At 51.4% G+C, this 20,576-nt stretch overlaps 1 protein-coding gene across 1 annotated transcript; it reads right to left on the bottom strand.

Annotated features, from left to right (window-relative positions):
• Positions 1-6,882: 6,882 nt before the first annotated feature.
• Positions 6,883-19,696, bottom strand: UBIAD1 (UbiA prenyltransferase domain containing 1). The gene is made up of 2 exons (XM_059691262.1): positions 18,834-19,696; positions 6,883-9,417 (listed from the first exon to the last, which is right to left on the bottom strand). The coding sequence occupies exons 1-2, from the start codon at positions 19,360-19,362 to the stop codon at positions 8,930-8,932; spliced, it is 1,017 nt and encodes a 338-aa protein (XP_059547245.1). The 5' UTR covers positions 19,363-19,696; the 3' UTR covers positions 6,883-8,929.
• Positions 19,697-20,576: the final 880 nt, after the last annotated feature.

A 20,576-nucleotide genomic window follows, 5' to 3' on the forward strand; every position in this document is an offset into this window, starting at 1 on the left:
TGAAATCAATAAAAATATATATTTTTTTAAAATGATGATGTCCACCAAATTTATAGGAGCCGCGCTTTCGCCCTAGATGGGGGATGGCTGAGGTGACCTCCACATCAGACTGCACAAAGCAGACAGAATCACCCCCTCAACGGGGAGGACCCTCTCTTTCATGAGGCCCCTACCTCTTCTGTGTCTCCTCCAACACCCAAGGCAGCCAGCACGAGGAGCCCCATGTGCAGGGGGAGCTCAGGGGGAGCTGAGAAAAGGGTTGGGGAGGGGGAGAGGCAGGAAAGGGAAGGGGGAGGGAGACAATGACAAGAGAGGCAGCTGTGGTTCTATCAACATTTTTAAAGAGACTGAAATTGAGATTTATAAAAACTAACCCATCATGCATTCCCCTTCTACAGAAGAGAGAAGTGTGAACATGGAAAGGATTGTTTAACCAAATGAGTGCTGCATTCAGAGTCAGAGAAGCGATGGTTTGGGTTGAGGTGCTGCCGTTCCGTGGCCAGGTGACCTTGAGCGAGTCACATAACCACTGAGCCTGTGACACGAGCTGAGCACGCGGCTCTCAGGGCCCGGGGGACGCTGGGATGAGAGGCCCGGGGAGAAGGCCTGGGTGCAGCCCAGGTTGTGCCCGGACTCAGAAGACGGAGACTCTCGCTGTGATCACGGTTGGGTGGTGTGGGTGGGCTGCTGTCCCTCCCGCCCCTCCCTCCTCTCCGCCCTCTGAGGACAGATCCCAGGGAGTGAAGGACGGGCACCTTCCTCGAAGCAGCCCAGGCCACCTCCAAGAACGGCCACCCAGGGCACGTCACCTGACCCACCGAGAGGGATTCGGAAACTAGTATGGAGGAGCATGCGGGGCGGGCGGTGGGGTCTCAGGGCAGGGCCTGGCCTCTCCCCGGAGACAGGGACCCTCTGGGGAAGCAGGTCTTCCTGGCGGTCAGGCAGAGTGAGATTAGCTGCAGCCACCGATGGCCGGCCCAGCCCGGTCACATGGCACCCTTCTCCACGTGACTAATTTGGTTACCTGTGCTCTTCACCGTCCCCTCACTGTCCCTTCCTGGAAGACGAATGGCGCTTCTCAGCTGAGCAGCCACCGTACCCAGCCTCTGCTCTGAGCTGGCAGATAAGGAACCGCCCATCTCCCTGCCTCTGCCTCTGCCCCGGCGGCTCCGGGCTATCATTTGCTCACAGTCCCCGAGGCTTCCTTTTATCCTCCCTGGGATTGCGCGGAGATTGGCTATCTGGTAATTGAGATTGTCTTACAAGGTGTCGCTCATTGCATTGGTTCCATTCATTTTCGGCTCCTCTGATGCCCAGAATAATAACTGCCCTGTTGGGGAAGGGCTGGGGCAGGGGAAGCTGTGCACATGTAAGTGTCTCACATGTGCACACACATGCACGTGGGGAAAAACGTTTTTTAATGTGACAACCCTGGTAAGACAGACTTCAGCCTCTGGCTGTCCCTTCCCTTGCTGGACTTTGGCAGGACCCCAAGGAGATGATGTCACCTCTCCCCAGGGCATATTTGGGGAATAGGACCCCTTTAAGATCCCCTTAACCTAGAGATTCCTGAAGCCCCTCTGAATGACAGGCCACCCACAACCATGGAGAAGCCACCCTGACAGTCTCTGTCCCCCAGGCCAGAACCCCAGGGGGACTGGGCTATGGTCGGGAGAGGGGCCCGTTTCCCAGTCCCCCCACTGGGATTCTAATCTCACACAACCAGCTCTGGCTCGCCCTCAGCTTCCTCACAGAACCTGTGTGCGCACCAGAGCAGAGCCCCCAGGAAACACCAAAGGGACCCCCACACACAGTTTCACAATGAAAAACTCTTTTTCTTTTCCTCCTCCCTTACTCCCTTAGAAGCTCCATGAGGGCAGGGACCTGCTCTTGTTCGTCTTCTATTTTGAATTTTTTAACACAGTGACTGGCACTTCTCAGAAATGTTTGTTGAACGAGTGAGTGAACAGGCCAGCACTGTGAAGAACACCACGGTGCCAGCCGTGTCCTCTGCCCATCGGTGGGGAACTCTGAAATCACACAGAAGCACCCACATTCTAACATAGTCACCAACGGGAGGGGAAAGGGGGCTCGCTTTATGAAGTGCCTGCTACAGACCAGGCACCATGCTAGGAACTCTCTGAACAACACTTCGCTTGCACTCAAAGCTACCCCACAAGGCAAATACTCTCATCCTCCTTTGCAAAGAAGGCGTTGGAAGCTGACAGAGGTTGCACATCTTGGCTGAGTACATCCGGGCGAGGGATACAGCCTGGGCTTAAACCCAATGCTGGCAGCTTCCGGCGTGTTTCACCAGACGAGTGGCGTGGGGAGTGCTGGTGTGTCTTTCCTCCGAGATTGCAAGATGCCAGAGGACAGGGGCCAGGTCTAATTCACCATTATACCCCAGAGGCTAACCAAGTGTTGTTAACATAATACTTGCTCAATTAACTGTGAATGACAGACTGGCCTGGCAGCCGCCTGCAGATGGTGCCAGAGAGGATCAGAGGTCAGAAGAAGAGGTAAAACAGGCTCTTGCCACCAGCAGTTTGGAACAATGGGGCCTGGAGAAATTCATCTCTGCCATCTCTTCCCAGAAGCCATTCTCCCACAGCGCTTGGAGCTCTGCTATGACCCTTGGGGTGGCATCAGGATAATATATGTGTATGTGATCTCTGCACAGCTCACTGTGATTCCTTAGGCAGAGGCGTGCCTTGAGTCCTAGGACAGAGATGGCCTGGAGCAAGTGCTCAGTAGGCCAGGGACCTCGGCCATGGAAAATGGCAGCTGAAAGGCCCTAGTTGCTCACAATTGGTGCCAGAAGTGACCTCGGACCTCTTGGCATCTCCCCTGAATCTGAACTCCTCCTCGCCTAGCATTCCCTGGCCCCCCACCGAGGCCGTCTTCCCATTCCCCTCCTAGGATATACTACCCCCGGGCCTGGTCTCCCGGAGCCATTCATCTTGATTAGGTATTGGCAGTCTGGCTGATTTAATGGCTCACCATCGCTCCTGCTTGTTTCTCAGCAAGGAGGTGTCAGGGTTCTTCATTCTTCAGGCTTTGACCTTGCCAGTGGCGTGCCGGGTCTTCGCACACCTGCCTCAACGCCGAGGCTGCCTGTGCAGCCAGAGAGGTTAATTAAGAAAAACGTCCACATTCTCAGGCAGAAATCAGGGATTTTTCTCCAGCTGGGGGAGTTGGAGGCAGCCGTCCACCGGCACCTCCTCTTTGAAGAAAACAGTCACCCTTCTGGCCATCTCTTCCTACAAGTCTTGATCCCTGCTCATCATCACCTCTTCCTGGAAGCCTTCCTGATGACCTCCACCCGGCACCCTATCTCTAACCTCAATGCACTGTGTTTATCAGTGTTGATTCTATAGTTGACATAGCCCCCTCTCACGGAACCTAAACAGCAAGTCTTCTGTGCCCCAAACACGCGTCACTATCACCTCCTGGTGCTGCTCCCCCTGAATGTGGGGCGGGGCTCTCAGTCTCCCCCCCGGTGGCCAGCACATTCCGGATGTGGGCACTCTGAATCAGTGGCCGGTGAGAAATATAAGAAGCAGAAAAAATAGAGACAAGCAGATGGGGGAACAGGAGTAGAAATTTAACCTGAGGCTAGAGCTCCCTGTGTCATCGGAGGTGAGCCAGTGACCACTCTCTGTTCTTCAGGGATGGGAGACTTTGACCTGAAACTTTGGTCCACCCAGCCAGCCAAGGCAGGTTAGACAAGCGGGCTTACTGATCCCTGTAGAGCCGGCCTCCTGGGGAGCTGAAAGGCAGAGGGCCAGGGGCCTGAGGGGCCTCATCTTGAAGACCAGAGGGCAGAGAACCAGTGCCAAGGCTGAGGGCAGCACCCAGCAGGGCCCATGGCATCTCCTTGCCCTCCAACTGCTCATCTTCCCTGTCAGGTCTCAGGCTTGGGGTGCCCTGAGAGTCACACCACTCAGGGCTGCCTCTATGGACAGGTTAGCATCATAGCAGGGCCCAGACCCACTTCCCTTTGCCCCTGAAACCTGGATGGGAGCATGTGACCGAGACCCACCCTATCCCTTGCACACCCTCCCCAGATCTCCTGCATTCCCATCATAGTCTCCCCTCCCAACCCCAGGTACCTGTCGCAGGCCCTCCTGAAGCGCCCAGACCCGGTCCTCCTCGCCTCTTCAGGCAGGCGACCCGACTTGCTTCACACCACTGTTTGGCAACCGGGCTTAGTCACTCACGGTGGGAGGGCTGTCCCAATGTGAAGAAAGGCAAATCACAAATGTCAACTGGCTGAGGCCCGAGTGCCAGGTTCTTGCCAGAGGCACTACTCTTACACCAGCCGGCACAGTCTGGAGCCCGTAATGAAAGAGGCTGACAGTCCATTAGCAGCAGAGTGTCCGCGGGGCTCGGGGGAAGGGAGCTGTCATCCACCTCACTTCAAAGGCTTTTGACAGTGAAAGCAACTCTGTGTGTGCGTGCATGTGTGTGCGTGTGTGTGTGTGTGTGTGTGTGTGTGTGCGCGCGTGCGCATGCGCACAGGCATGCATGCAGGTGCACGTGTGTGTGCACAATATAAAAAGAAAGGAATATCAACCATAACTGTGCCTGTAAAAATGGGCCGAGAGACAACAGTCTAAAACTGAGAAGAGGACATGTCAACACTTTTCTTGTACTCTGTCCTCCCAACCCCTGAGGGCAGGTCTGAGACAATCCCTTAACAACAGAACAGCCATGTCGCAGGATCAGAAGACCCTGAGGTCTTCTCATACACCCCTTCTCTGATGTCCAACTCTCCGCTGCAGTGTTCCTGACAAGTGTTCCTTTCTCTTGAATGCCTCCAGTCACAGGGAACTCACCGCCCACTGGGACTTGCCAAACATCTCACTTGCGATTCCTCTACTAGCTAGAAAGTTCCTCCTGACCTAAGAGCTTAAACTTGGGGCCATATAACTTCCACCCATCGGTTTAGCTTTGCCTTTGAAGTCAAAGGGGGGGAAAAAAGCCCAATCTCTTTCCCCCAAGACAGCCCTCTCGTGCGTCTCCTTTCCACGCTGCCATAGTTTTAAGTGCCCTCACCAGGCTGCCTAGTGCTTTCTGGACAAGATCCAGTTTGTTAATAACATCTTCAAAACGTGGCTCCCATACCAGGACGTAAAATCTCTGCTGCAGCTGTTCCCAGTGTGAAAACACATGCATGTGCACGTAGAAATCAAGTTCCCAACTGGATTTTCACTAATTCCACATTTCACATCACACTGGCAAACACCTTGCTGAAAGCCAAGCGTACTGCACCCGCAGCATGCTCTTGATCAACCCCCATATTTGCTCTCTCAAGAAAAAATAAGAAGGAAAGGTGCCCAGGAATGGATCCTGCTCCCACCTGTGGCCCGACAGCTCGGGGATGGGCAGGACCTGCGCCTTCATTGTCCTGGACACTAATCTATTAATTCCACCTCCGATCACATTCACCTTCATGGAAGCCAGAGCTCACTGACTCAACTGAGGTTCAGGCCAGGTCACAGGCTCAGATTTTTGCTTGTTTGAATGCAGGAATAACAGAAGAGTTAGTAAGATAATAAATTATGTGTTTGCATCTTCTTCCTCACCCCTCGCAAGAGGCCAGCATTGGGCTTCCAAAGGCACCGTGGGTGGGACTTTGTGCAAAGGTCCTGCAAGGGGTGGGGAAGGAGAGAGACACTGTGAATAGGGGAGGTAGATGAGGTAGGTCATGGGGAGAATGGGTGCTTCCCGGAGACGGGGCAGAAATGGGGGTGGGGTGGCAGGGACTAGTGCCCTGCAGGCCCACGGTACTTGTCAGCGGAGGGCTCTGTCAGGGGCATTCTGAGCCCTTTCAGAGCAGAGTGTAGAAGCAAGGGTAGATTCCAGGGCTGAACCCCAGCATGGCAGAGCAGAGAAGCGACCGTAGAGATAGTGAGCAAATGGAGCAGGGCCCAGCCAACATCTCTGGCTTCTTGCCCCACGGAGGGCCAGGAGTCCTGGGATGGGGGCCAGCCTGAGAGGTGGCTAAGGTTCAATTTCCAGCCTCCCGACTGGATAAATCTGGATCACAGAAATAAAGGCCTGTGATGTGGTATCCGAGTCATTAACAAAAATCACACCCACCACATCTATTGTCAGCACTCCAGGGATCTCCTTTGGATGTTGTACAGTTGATTTTGGGGGATCCAAGTATATTGCTTCCTATTTATTTGTGCTAAAGTCTTCCTCTGACACATCGAAGCAGCCTTCTGATTTGTTGTCATTCTATAAGCTCTTCCTCCCAAGATTTACAAGACCTGCGATTTGGGCTGCCTAATCCCAACCAGTAACAACAGGTGTTGAACCCAGCCAGGCAGAGCAGAGGGCAGAGGGCAGAGGGCAGAGGGCAGGCGCACACTTGCTGCCAAAGGTGCCCTTGCCTGCTGACAGTGACATTGAGCTCTCGCCCACAGCTTGTCAGTCCCCCAGAAATTCATCCAACTAGACTGCTATCCGTTCCACGTTTCTCTGCTTTGTTCATAAAGATATATTGTCAGATGCCTCGCTGAAACCCAAATGTACTCTACCGACTACGTGTTCGCAATCTATCAGCACAGAGACCCTCTCAAGGAAAAAGAAACATGAAGGTAGGAAAGGACAGAAGGAAACTAGGCTAATCTGGCCTGACTGGCTCTTGGCGAATCCACACTGGCTCTGAGTGGTCCCTACTGTCTTTTCTAAGGACTCCATCAAATCTGGTCCCATCCTAGCCCAGCTCATCACTAAAGATCATGTACCCCATCCCTCCCGCACCCAATATCCCAGTGCCCCTCTGCTGGTCTCGAGATTTATGAACCAGAGTTCACAATCAGACAATAAGACAAGAAGTAGGAGGAAAGCAAAGAAAAACTGGAAACATAATTTTTATTTCATTTTATTAACAAGTCTAAAGAAAATTTCATTGAATTACAGATATAATATAAATTATGGTGACCTGCATATAAAACCTGGCATCAAGTTTGGCCATTTAGAAACATTTATGTATAAAAATATGCATTAAAATCTGCACCAGAGCACAATGTGGAGGCTGACACCCCAACAGGAGGGAGCGCTTACAAAGGTGGGTCTGGTCTGCGGACACAGGTCTTGGTCCTACAGCTGCAGGCTGAGCCCTGTGTGAAAACGGTCTGCTCTGAGGAGGGGCCCAAAGAGCTGGCCTCTGAAGGCAGGACCCTGTGAGCACCAAAACGCCATCCGCCTGGCGGGAACCAAAGGTGGTGCTGGGAAGAAGGGTTCCTTCCCTAGTTCCTGGGCTCGGGCCACCATCTGAGGGTTTCAGATCTCTATACAAACCACCTTCCCCTTTGAGGAACTTCTGCCATTTCCAGATATGTTTTTTCCAAGTAAGCTAATTCCAACTCAAGGAGCCAAATCCTATCATTAGCCTGATTTTCAGAACTAAGAACTAATTCTATGTCATTTTCTGCAGGTCAAGCCTCTGAAATAGCTATCAGAATGGCCATCATCACAACAGAAAAATATAACAATGATGGCCTCAATCTATTTCAGTCTTAGACCAAATGCAACTGAGCAAGTCTGGCCCAGAAATTATACTTCCCAGGCAATGAAATAAATGAAAAGCAGCTTTGATCCACGTTGGAATTCCCCCATTCTGGGAGCAAGCTCTCTCTGCACAAGGCAACTGAAGGCTCTGGGAGAGGCAGGGTCAGTATTGCACATCCGTCTGCAAGGCGGAAGACGCAGTTCCCTCGCTGGCAGGCCTGTCATCTGTCTGAACAGGGTCAGGTGGGAACTTCCTTTCCGCCCAGGGCCATTTGGGTATTTATAACATCATTCGTGGGCCATACAAAATAATCACCTTCAAAGTGAGCCTGCTGTATTTGGTCAAACACTTCATTCACTCACCCCTAATGCCTGGGCAGGGCCAGACCAAACGCTTTAAGGCCGGACGTCCCCCACCCCTGGTCTATTGGCCGATTCCTTCATGGAGGAGCTGATGTCCCTGGCCTGCTCGTCCTGTGGCTCTGTGGCAAGTGGCAACTGTCCCGGCTCAGCTGCTGAGCTGCTGCCCAATCAGTCAGGATGCCAGGCTGGGAGAAACAGAAACGGAAACCTGATAGACAGGGAGGGTGGGCGTCAAGGAGCAACCGGAAAGGCAATTGGGCAGGACGAAGAAGCCTCGTGGACCGGAAGTAGCTGGCAAGGAGAGCAGGTGCCTCTACAATTTCAGGGCTCCTACCAGTAACTGAAAGGGCTGCGAGTTGTAGCCGCCCCGCCCCCGCCCCCCATCATTCCAGCAGATCCCACAAAGGGAAACAGCCGCCCTGCCCATTCCCATCCTGAAGCAGTGATCTTCTCAGCTTCCTCCAGGGGTGGGTCTCTCCCCTTCCCAGTCCTGCTGGCTTGTCTTGCCACAGGGTGATATGACTCTCTTCGTCAGCTGCGGCAAGAAGTGGAGAGAGATAAAGGACAAAGGCCTCTGAATCACAATTTAGGCAAATCGCCTGGAGGCACGCTAGGCTGTTGCAGAGGGACCTTCTCGGCTGTGTATTTAGGACCCAAATGCTCAGAGGAAGAGACAGGGGCTCTTGGTGTCCCCGGGCCTGACACCAGTCATGACCACATGGCTCTTCTAAGGCTGGAGGCCAAGCCAGGCGGCTCCTTCACCAAGTCTACTTTAAAGTGACCGAACAGCACCCTCTAGTGGAAATTATAAATAACACACGGGCCATGAAGCCAATTCACCTTCTGATACCAGTGATTTCAGGATTCCCCATAACACAGGACAAGACATTATCTTTAACAACGTAATAACTTTTAAAAAGGTGCGAGTTTACAAGCTATCCTTAGGCTCCTCTCTGCCAAATCACCTTCTCTCCTGAGAAACTGCTTTCAACACAGTCTCAGACAGGGCGACCCGCTGCCGAAGGAGCTCCTGGTCCCCTTAGAGTTTGGGCAGGCTGCCTGCTGGTGCCAGGATGATGCCAAAGACGTAGAAGAGCCCCAGCAGGAGGTTGAGTTTGGCGGTCCTCTGGGGCAGTTTGTTGAAAGTCTGGCTCCGGAACTGCCTCTCCAGGGAAAAGGCCATGGGAATGGTGAGCAGCGGGAGGGCCAGGCTGATGCTATAGTGCGTGGCCAGGATGCTGAAGATCAGGTAGGGCAGGAAGAGCAGCGCGTTGTAGAGCATGTACGAGAAGGTGGGGCCGATGAGGATGGCGAGCGTGACGATGCCCGCCTCCCGGTCGGACTCCATGTCCCGGGTGTTGTTGGAATGGAGAATGGCCTCGGTGCTGAGGGCGAGCGGGATGGCGTACACCAGTGGGAAGACGGCCAGGGACCCCACCTGGACGGCGTAGGCGAACATCACGGCCAGCGGGCCGAACGTGATGAGGATGATGAGGTCTCCCAGAGCCACGTACTTGAATCCAATCCCTGTGGCCAGAAAACCCAGAGAGTTGGTGTGAAATCAAGGACTGTTCATCAGAGACCAGCCACTTCTGGCCGGGAGCGCTGAATTCTCAGCCGAGGAGAGAGGCCGTCACTGAGTTCCCTCCCCTCCGGTGGCACGGAGGTCCAGAGAAGACTGTTCTCTTAGCACTCAGTGAGGCTTCAGAGTCACACCCAGTCTTTCCTTCCTACTGCCCCCAACTACATCCTGCAACAAAGAGCTGTGGGTTCCCACCACACACACAGTTCCACGGAAGAGCCGTGAGGGTCTGAAAGGTCTTACAGTCCAGTTTCCGGCTTCTTTCACCCTTTACCAGCCCCTGCAAGAAACCACTTCTGGCCCTGACTGGTTTGGCTCAGTGGATAGAGCGTTGGCCTGCGGACTGAAAGGTCCCAGGTTCGATTCCAGTCAAGGGCATGTACCTTCGTTGTGGGGAGTGTGCAGGAGGCAGCTGATCAATGTTTCTCTCTTATCGATGTTTCTGACTCTCTATCCCTCTCCCTCCCTCTCTGTAAAAAATCAATAAAATATATTTTTTAAAAAGATTCTTTCTTTAGAAAAAAAAAAAAAAAGACACCACTTCTGCCTGTAACACCGCTGGGCCAGGCCCTCACGGAATATCCAGCCCAGTCTCTTACGCTTCCGCCTCCTTCCTCTACAACCTCTGCGGGCATCTGCTGGTTTTGAAACCACCCCCCGCCGCCCACCCCAGCGAAGCTCAGTGAAACTGCAGGGCTCCCGAACTCTGCATAAAGAACCCTTCAGCTACACAATGAGTAAAAGAGCTAAGGTGATGAAGTTACAAAGCAGCTTCCCCTCTCTGGTTCCCATTAAGTTAAAACTAAGTCATCCTTAACTCCTCCTCCTGTACTGCTATGGACTTCAAATCCTGTCTAATCTACTTCCGTAAAAGCTGCCCAGTTCTCTGCAAACCCAGCGGCACACTCCAGCCCACCTCACCCCATCTCCAAATCCGAGTAGTGGTCATTATATGTCTGGAACACTGCAACAACCCCCAAATTGTTGTAAGAATGGCTTCCATTCTTATAACAACCTCCGCCGCCCCACCCCCCCCCAACACACACACCTAATCTCCACATGCAGCCAAAGTGATCCTTTAAAAATACTAATCTGAGCCCAAACCGGTTTGGCCTGCGGACTGAAGGGTCCCAGGTTCGATTCCGGTCAAGGGCATGTACCTTGGTTGTGGGCACATTCCCAATAGGGGTTGTGCAGGAGGCAGCTGATCGATGTTTCTCTCTCATCGATGTTTCTAACTCTCTATCCCTCTCCCTTCCTCTCTGTAAAAAGTCAATAAAATATATATATATATTTTTAAAAATACTAATCTGACCATGCCCCCCGCCCCCAACATATACCTGAAAACCCTTATCAAAGTCTGTCCTCAGGATAAAAGCCAGACCTTTCATTCTCCTGGCTCCCCTCTGGCCTGCCCTGGCTCTCTCCTGCTCACCTAGAGCTCTCCTCCCCTCTCCCCTCATACCTTTCATTTCCTGAGGCCTTGAGAACCATCCTCCCCCCTTTACCTGGCTGACTCCTACTCACCCTTCAAGACTATAAAGGCCATTCCTCACCCCTTCTTTCACCCCTACACCACAGTCAGCCCCTTGCAATATGTTCCATGCACCCTGACTCCTACTTTCATAAACTTCATCACACTTCTCATCACTTCATCTCTGTCTTTCCCAACACTAGATTCCATGAGGGCAGGGCCTGTGTCTAGCTTGTTCACAGCTTGCTCCCCAGCACTTGGCACAAGGCTGAACTGAACACAGAGCTACAATAACAAGCACCTGGAATATGGGTCGGGGGTCAGACAGACATCCCACTCAGAGTAAGTCAGCACGGATGGGCGAGAGGTGACCCACGCATACACTGCCACAGAAGCTTGGGAAACTCCAGGGCTAACTGTGGGGCAGTTAGACATGAGCAGAACAGGACGATGGGCCAGTACAGAAGGTCCCCAGGGTGGAGAGCCCCAGGTGCCAAGCAAAGAACAACTGTAGGGGGGACCTCGCCCCCAGGGTGGCCTTTCCTCCCCTAGCACATCACTGGTCATGAGGTTTGGACCCCCTGACCTTTCCTCCCTAGAGATAACATCTAGTCCCCAGTTATATTTCAGCTCCAGGCCCAGAGAAACAGCCAAACCAGACCAGCGACCCCATGGCTGACCTCAGAGCAGCTGCACTGAGTAATGCCCCCTACCCTGGGCCCATCGATCCATCAATGCAGACCACAACCCTGAAAGGACCCTCGGAAAGCTGCTGGATGCTCTATTGAGATCTTGCCTCGCAATCTCCCCTAAGATCTCCCTTAAAAATCTTAGGATAAGGCCCTGGATGGTTTGGCTCAGTGGATAGAGCATCGTCCCAGGTTCGATTCCGATCAAGGGCACATGCCTGGGCTGTGGGCTCGGTCCAACGTGCAGGAGGCAGCCAATCAATGATATTTCTATCTCTCTTCCTCTCCCTTCCTCTCTGAAGTCAATAAAAATATATGTAAAAAATATACGAAAGATAGTTAAAATAATTTTTAAAAAAATCTTAGGATAAGGACCCAGCATGCTCTCCCTCCCCTTCCCCTCCCCTCACCTCCACCGTCAGCTTCCTCACTCCCAGGCCCCAAGGGCCCTTCCTTTACCTCCACAGCTTGTTTCCTGAGCCCCTTCTCTGAGGAATTACTTCTACCTTCTTCTACCTGTGACTTACCAAATCGCTGTTCTCTGACAGTTTGGGCCTACAACACACCCGGGCTGGGCCAGGTGACTGATTCCTGTGCACCACCACCAAGCTACCACGGCACAGCCTCCACAGGAAAGCTGCTTTCACCACCTAAAGCGGTAAGGGTCAATGGTCTATAGAGGGTCTGAAGCCAGGCAGCCAAAGAACAAGCTTCGGCCCAACAGCACCTTCACTAGTCCTTGGGCTTCTTTGATTTCTGTCCCCCCACTTCAGCTTTATTGCGATATAATTAACACATAACACTGAGTAAGTGTAAGGTGTACAAAGTGTTGACTTGATACCCTTATATTGCAAAATGATCCCCACCATAGCGTAAGCTAACACCTCCATCTGTCGCCTGACAACCACCCTTGGGTCTTAAGAATGAAGTGCCCCAGGGGACTGAAGCACAGGCATGGCCCTTTATACCCACCAACACGCAGCAAGCTAACTCTGTACTCCCCAGCACTGTTTGGATAAATTGCTTGGTTGTCTGAGGACATGCCCTCCAGGAGGAAGTTCTCTCAAGCAGAACATTAGCTCCAGTACTAAATTAGTAAATCGATGTCTCCTGCAATAGCTCACATATTTAGAGGACTACAGTAATCCCCTTATCCTCATCCAAGACCCCAAGTGGGTGCCTGAAACCGCAGAGAGTGCTGAACCGTATATGTACTATGTTTGTTTCATGTGCATTCTGCACATGCCTTTCCACTTCAAGGAAACACTTTATGGCTTCTCTTTGGCATATCCCAATTGCCAGCATCACTACTCATGAGATGTGAAATAAAGGTCACTTGAACACAAGCACTGCGATATCTCTACAGTCCATGTGATAAGCAAGACAGCTACTAAATACGGCTAATGCCAGGGAGCGTATACAGCGAGGATATGCTGGACAAAGGGATGATTCACTTCCAGGGTGGGACAAAGCAGACAGCACAAGATTTCATCACACTACCCAGAACAGCTCGCAAGTTAAAACATGAGTTGTTTATTTCTGGAATTTTCCATGTAATATTTTTGGACCACAGAAAACTGAAACTACAGAAAGTGAAAGCGCAGATAAGGGGGGACTGCAGCAGCCCTGCCCAAGGAGGAAGATGCCGGACAGAAAGACTCCCAGCACAGATCTGGTTTCTCCTCCAGCTGCCTGCTTTCCTGTGTCTTATGTTCTCAGCTCTCCAAGCAGAGGGAAGGGCTCTGACTAGGACAGAAAACACAGCTCTGAAGCCCTGACCTCTGGCTTACCCCAGATTACCCAAGAACACCTCCCGAGAACACTGAGCAAAACAATGATGTCAGCAAGTTGACAGAAACCTGTGCCTGCAAGGATAAGCCCCCACCTTCAACAGGCCTTACCCCAAAACCAACCGCAAACCCACTTTAGGGGTGAAAAAGGCCTAGAACCTCCTACAGCAGTGGTTCTCATCCTTCCCAACGCCATGACCCTTTAATACAGTTCCTCGTGTTGTGGTGACCCCCAATTTCATTGTTACCAATTGAACATAATTAAAGCGCAGTGATTAATCACAAAAACAATATGTAATTATATATGTGTTTTCTGATGGTCTTAGGCGACCCCTGTGAAAGGGTCGTTCGACCCCCAAAGGGGTCGCGACCCACAGGTTGAGAACCGCTGTCCTACAGGCTAGCTGACCCAAGAAAACGCTAGTGCCCTGAGGAGGAAGCCCAGTGTCCTAAGAGTCCAACAGGTGGGCACCTGCTCCAGAGAGGGGGCCCACCTGGGCGTCTCCTTTAAGGCACGCCCGCCCCTCCCAACACCATTTTCCACCGTGAACTATTGGGCCCGATCTCCACACAGCAGCTGGAATGAATTCGTTAAAACAGGAATCAAAATGTTGACAAGAATGTGGAGCAACGGAAACTCTTGCATATTGTGGGACAGAGCAGGACAACCACTTTAGAAAACACTGGCAACTTCTCATAAAGTTAAACATCATCTACCCTAGGACTCAACGATTCCCTTCGTAGGCATTTACCCAAGGAAAGTGAAAACAAATATCAAAAAACATGAACACAGATGTTCAGGCAAAATAGCCATAATATGGACACAGGTCAAATGTTGAGGACCAGGAAAATGGATAAACAAATTGCAGTATGTCCATCCGATGAACACGACTCAGCAATGCAAAGGAACTGCTGCCCTCGCCGGTTTGGCTCAGTGGATAGACCGTCAGCCTGTGAACTGAACGGTCCCAGATTCGATTCTGGTCAAGGGCACATGCCCGGGTTGTAGGCTCGGTCCCCAGTGGGGGGCTTGCACAGGAGGAAGCCGACCAATGATCTCTCTCATCATTGATGTTTCTCTCTCTCTCTCCCTCTCCCTTCCTCTCTGAAATCAATAAAGATATATATTTTTTAAAAAATAATAAAAATAAATAAATAACAAAGGAACTGCTAATGTACATCACAACCTGGCAAATCTCCAAAGCCTCCTGCTGAGCAAAAGAAGTCAGGCACAAGGATGCATAAGGAATGATTCCATTTCTATGCGGTTCTAGACCAGGCAAAACAAATCTGCGTAAACAGAAATCAGAGCACTGGTGGCCTCTGGCTCGGGATGGGGAGAGAGGGGTTGACGGGGAGGAGGCACCAGGAAACGTTTGAGGGTGATGGAAATGTTCTGTATCGTGATTGGGTTTGGGTTATACAGCCATATGCATCTGTCAAAATTCATCAAACTGTAACACTTAAAATCTGGGCACTTCACAGTATGACTTTTATTGCTATATAATTGACAGTGTTTAAAAAACCATAAAATCAGATTATGTCATTACTCTGCTCAATATATTTTATTATCTCCCCATTTGTTCACTCCATGAATATTAAGTACTGACTACATGCCAGACACAGTTCTGGGCACCCTGGGTTCAGAGACTAAAATCCCTAACCCCAGGGAGTTTACAGTCTAAGAGGGAAGATAATTAACAAAGTACGTACTTACTTATGCTAAAAGGTAGTATGCTGTGCTGAAAAGGCAGAGAAGAGCAATAGGGCAGGTTTGGGGGGGATGGGACACAGGGTGTATTGTATGTTTGTGTGTCATTTTATTTTTTCTCAGCTGCTGCAGAAAGCATTGTTTTGTAACTTTAAGTAGGGTAGAAAGCAAGGCCTCACTAAACAACTGACAAATGGGGAGAGTAGGTTAGAAATGGAATCATACAGATAGAAGGGGGAAAGCATTCTAAATCCAGGAAGCAGAATCTTCAAAGGATCCATGAGGCAGGAGCATTCCTGGTGTGTTTCAGAAACAGCCAGGAGGGCAGTGTGCTGGAGCATGTGAGAAGGCAGAGGAAAAGAAGAGGACAGATCGGAGTGGGGGGGGGGGGGACTGGAGAAGATGGGAAGATAATGGCCCTGGCATCATTGTCAAGACCTCGGCCTTTACTCTGAACATGATGGGAGCCACTGCCCACATGGGTGTGGCTCAGTGGTTGAATGCTGACCTATGAACAAGGAGGTCATGGTTCTATTCACGGTCAAGGCATGTGGTCAGGGCACATGCCCAGATTTCGGGCTCAATCCCCAGGAGGGGGGATGCAGGAGGCAGCCGATCAATGATTCTCTCTCATCATTGATGTTTCTTTCTCTCTCCCTCCCCTCCCCCGACATAAAAACATATTAAAAAAAAAAAAAAGATGGAAGGCATTGGAGAATTTTGAGCAGAGGACTGATGTAACTGCCTGTTTTAACAGGATTACTTTGGCTGCTGGCTTGAGAACGCCCTGCCAGGGACAAGAGTGGGTGCACAGAAGTCAGTAAAGAACCTGCCAAAATACTCAAGGGAGATAAGAGTGGCCGTGGCGAGAGGCGGTGAGCAAAGGTCAGATCCCAAATACATTTCTGAAGTAGAGTCAACAGGATTTGCTGACGGACTGATGCACCATGTGAGAAACGAGTTGGGATGATGCCTGTGAAGAACTAGAAGGAAGAAGGTGCCACTGAGTAAGAGGGGGGAGCTGTGGAAGAGGTTTCTTTGGGGAGAAGACCAGGAGTTGGGTTTCAGACACGCTTAGCTGGAGGTGCCTGGAGACCTCGAAGAGAAGTTACCGAGTAAGAAGCTAAGTAGGAGTCTGGAGTGTAGTGGAGAGATCTGGGCCAGAGGTATAAATTTGAGTCACCAGTTTAACAGATAGCATCTGAAGCCATGAGACTTGGCTAAAATCACGAAAGGAGGAAATGGAGACAGAGGAAAGAGACCTAAGGATTAAGCCTGCAAGCTGGGAATGAGGAGAAACCCACACAGAAGACGGAGGCCCTAGTAGACCAGCATGATCTAGCCCCCGCCTACCTCTCCAACTACATCTCCATTCTCCCCCTCGAACACATGGGCCTTTCAGTGGATCTAGGTGGCAAGCTCTCTCCCGTGCCAGTGCATTTGCGTTTGCTGTTCCTTCAGTCTTGACGGATTCAGCACCTGAGTCAAACCCCAATTCTGCCCGAGGATGGCTCCTTATCCTTCAAGTCTTAGATGAAGTGTCGCCTTCACAGAGGGGGCCTTTTCCCTCCTTACCCCCTGACACACTGTTACAGCACCCACTGGTTCCCTTTACTGAACTTCTTACCAGTGACCACCAGGACACCAGTCTCTTGGTCTTCTTTCTCCTCCAGATGCTCCATCACAGTTCCCTTTACCTGTTCCTTCTCTTCTCCCCACCTCTTTTTTTTTTTAATATATTTTTATTGATTTCAGAGAGGAAGGGAGAGGGATAGAGAGATAGAAACAAGAAACATCAATGATGAGAGAATCATTGATCAGCTGCCTCCTGCACGCCCCCCACTGGGAATTGAGCCCACAACCCAGGCATATGCCATTGACCGGAATCAAACCCGCGACCCTTCAGTCCACAGGCCGACGCTCTATCCACTGAGCCACGCAGGCTAGGGCTTCTCCCCACCTCATAATGTCGGAGTGCCCCAGAGCTGTCCTGGTCCCCCTCACATCTCTATCAACAACACTCTCTCCTCTGGTGGTCTCAACCAGTGGTTCAACTTTATATGCCAATGATCCCCAAATATCTTTATCTCCAGCTCAGACCTCTCCCTGAACTCGCTCTTATATCCACTTGACATCTCCACTTGGAGATCTACTACGTCAGCGGTTCTCAACCTGTGGGTCGAGACCCCTTTGGCAGTCAAACGACCCTTTCACAGGGGTCGCCTAAGACCATCCTGCATATCAGATATTTACATTACGATTCATAACAGTAGCAACATGACAGTTATGAAGTAGCAACGAAAATAATTTTATGGTTGGGTCACAACATGAGGAACTGTATTTAAAGGGCCAGAAGATTGAGAACCACTGTACTACATTAAGATGCTCTGTCAATTATCTCTCCCAAAACCTACCTTCAACTTTATCTCACTTGAAATCAACTCCATTATTCAAGCTGCTCAGGCCAAAACCTCTGAGTTATGCTTAATTGTTCTTTCTCTCCTGCCTCACATCCCATCTATCAGCATACCCCACCTGACTACTTCTTCCCTCTCCACTACCAGCCTGATCCAAGCCACCAAACATCTCCTGCCTGGGTTACTCAGCAGCTCCCTTCTCCTCCATCTCCCTGCTTCTACCCTTACTCACTCCCCTTTATCCATTCTCCATACTTTAGCCAGAGTAATTCTTTTAAAACAGTAAGGCCTACATAATATTTGTGCCTCCCTGACCTCCCCAAACATACTTCCCTTATTTCACTTCCTTTCACTTTCTCTCTCTCTCTCACTCTGGTCTCCATACTGCTCCTCAAACTTTTCAGGAACATTCCTGCCTTAATGCCTTTGGCAATTGCCGTTCCAAGATTTGGGACACCCTGCTCAGCCAACTCCCTCACTTCTCACCTCCTTCCATTTTTGCCCACATGTTACCTTTTTGGTGAGGCTTTCCCTGATCAAACTGCTTAAAATAGTCTGCTGTGTCCCCCTTCCTGGCTCTACTTACTATTTCTCTCCGTAGCACTAATCATCTTTCATATGCTATCATCAGGGTACCAACTCATCCTAACCTACCAGGAACTTTCCTGGTTTCAGCACCCAAAGTCCCACATCCTGGGAACCCTCTCAGTCCTGAGCAACCAGGACTTTGGCCAACCTAACTATAATTGACTAGTTGTGCTTTCTGTCTCTCCTCATCATCTATAAAATAACTTTCACAGGAGCAGGGATATCTGTGACTGCTGTGTTCACAGGGAACAGTGCTGGCACATAATAAATGCTCAATAAACAGAGCTTAGCCACCTGGCCAGCACCACCTTAATTAGCTGTACCAATTGTGAGCGCTTCCAAGTTAATTCCACTAAAATTTGTAACTGTGGCATTATAAGATAGGGCCAACAAAAAGAAATTAGATACAAAAAGTTTCCATATATATGGCAATGACATATATATATATATATATATATATATATATATATATATGTATATGTATATAATTTCTAACATCCATAAGCCAAGCCAGGATCTTCTCAACCCACTCTTGTTTTCAAAATAACCCACATAACCCGCACACTACAGATTTCACGTAAGTGGCCTGGGAACTTTTGACACCACTCCTCTAGTCCTAACTCCCACCCAAAGCCGCAGTTTGGAGTCTACGCAACGAAGACCTCCAGCGCAGGAGTCGGGCCAGTCCTTACCTCCCGTGTAGAGAAAGGAGCCAGACAGGCCTCCGAAGTAGATGAGAGCCAAGTGCTCCAGTTTCAGAGCGGACAGGTAGTAGAGGCAAGCGGCACAGACACAGCCCAGGGTGTAGAGAAAGACTCCAAACCGGACCACATCCTGGGGCTCCAAGATCCGGTCCACCAGGGTCCGGTCGTCGCTCTTTTTGTGGTCAATGCCCTTGGAAAAGTCATAGTACGTGTTGACCAAGTTGCCAGCCCCGTGCACGGCCAGCACCGCCACGGCACAGCCCACCAACAGCCTGGGGTCCAGGACGCCCTGGGATCTGTAGGCCAGGGCACTGCCCAGGGCCACCGGGGTGAGCGAGGCGCTGAAGCTCCAGGGGCGCAGGGCCAGCACATAGGAGGCGCACTTGTGCCTCCAGGAGCGCGGGACGGGCTTGTCCCACTCGGGGCAGTCGTTGCCCAGCAGGTCCCTGTCCCCGGCCGGGGCGGTCTCTCCCGCCTGGATGCTAATCTTCTCCCCCGGGACCGGCGAGGCCGCCATGGAGGTGCACGTGGCTGAAGTCGTCAACGTTGATGGTGAGCCACCCACAGAACAGCCACGGCGGTGGGACCGGGAGGGGTGGGGCGTCCAGCCCTGACCTTCCTTCGGGTCCGCCCCGGGGCAGGGCTGGGGACGCAGCGGGGCCCCGGGGCAGCAGCGAGCGGGCCTGGCGCCCCACGAGCCCGGTAGCACCGCTCGGCCTTCCGGTCACCTGCGCGAAAGCTGTCTCCGGACCCGGCTCGGCGCTAGAGCCCGAAGCCGAGAGGCGACCACCTCCCCGGGGCTACCGGGGCCGCCATCTTGTGCGCCCGCCTCTGGAGGCCGGCGGGAAACAGGGGCCCCGGGCACTGGCGGGGCGGGGCGGGGCGGGGGCGGGGCGGGGCGGGGCGGGGCGGGGCGGGGGCGGGGCAGCCTTCTCTCCCAGGTGTGCGCCCCGCAGCTGCTGGGAGACCCGCTGAATGCAGCCTCGCTTAGCATCACGCGATCCACCACAATGCATGTGGCTTTCCCACTTCCCAAGAGCTTTCATGCACCGAAACAGGACGCACTCATTGTTTCCATGCAGTGGGCGCACTATTGTACGCAGCAATGAACAAAACCAACAAAAGTCAGGGAGCGTATTGAGGAGGTAAGAAAAGTATCATTATCCCCGATTTTTTCAAATGAGAAACTTGAAGCTCTGAAACGGTAAATGATGTCTAAGAAATTATTAACTCTAATAATAATCACGACAGCAAAAACTCTCACTTTCTATTGTGCAACTTCCAATGGCGTAAACTGGCCTGCCTACTCATAGCTCACGAATAACTGCCCTTCCCACCCAACTAGGTGGCCGGCTGGGTGTCTTCATTGCCGGCTCTCATTGCCCACCTTCTGGGAGCTTCAGGAGCTCCTTCTGACTGGGGAGAGTTGGTTGTTAAATTTTTTTAAAAAATATATTTTATTGATTTTTTACAGAGAGGAAAGGAGAGAGATAGAGAGTTAGAACCATCAATGGGAGAGAAACATCGATCAGCCGCCTCCTGCACATCTCCCACTGGGGATGTGCCCGCAACCCAGGTACATGCCCTTGACCGGAATCAAACCTGGGACCCCTCAGTCTGCAGGCCGACGCTCTATCCACTGAGCCAAACCGGTTTCGGCTGGTTGTTAAATTTTAAGAAGTTTTGTGAGCCACTCACTAAGCACAGCCATTATTAAAAATTAAACTACAC

This window comes from Myotis daubentonii, chromosome 3 (genome assembly GCF_963259705.1).
Source record: "Myotis daubentonii chromosome 3, mMyoDau2.1, whole genome shotgun sequence".
In the NCBI taxonomy this organism is placed as follows: Eukaryota; Metazoa; Chordata; class Mammalia; order Chiroptera; family Vespertilionidae; genus Myotis; species Myotis daubentonii.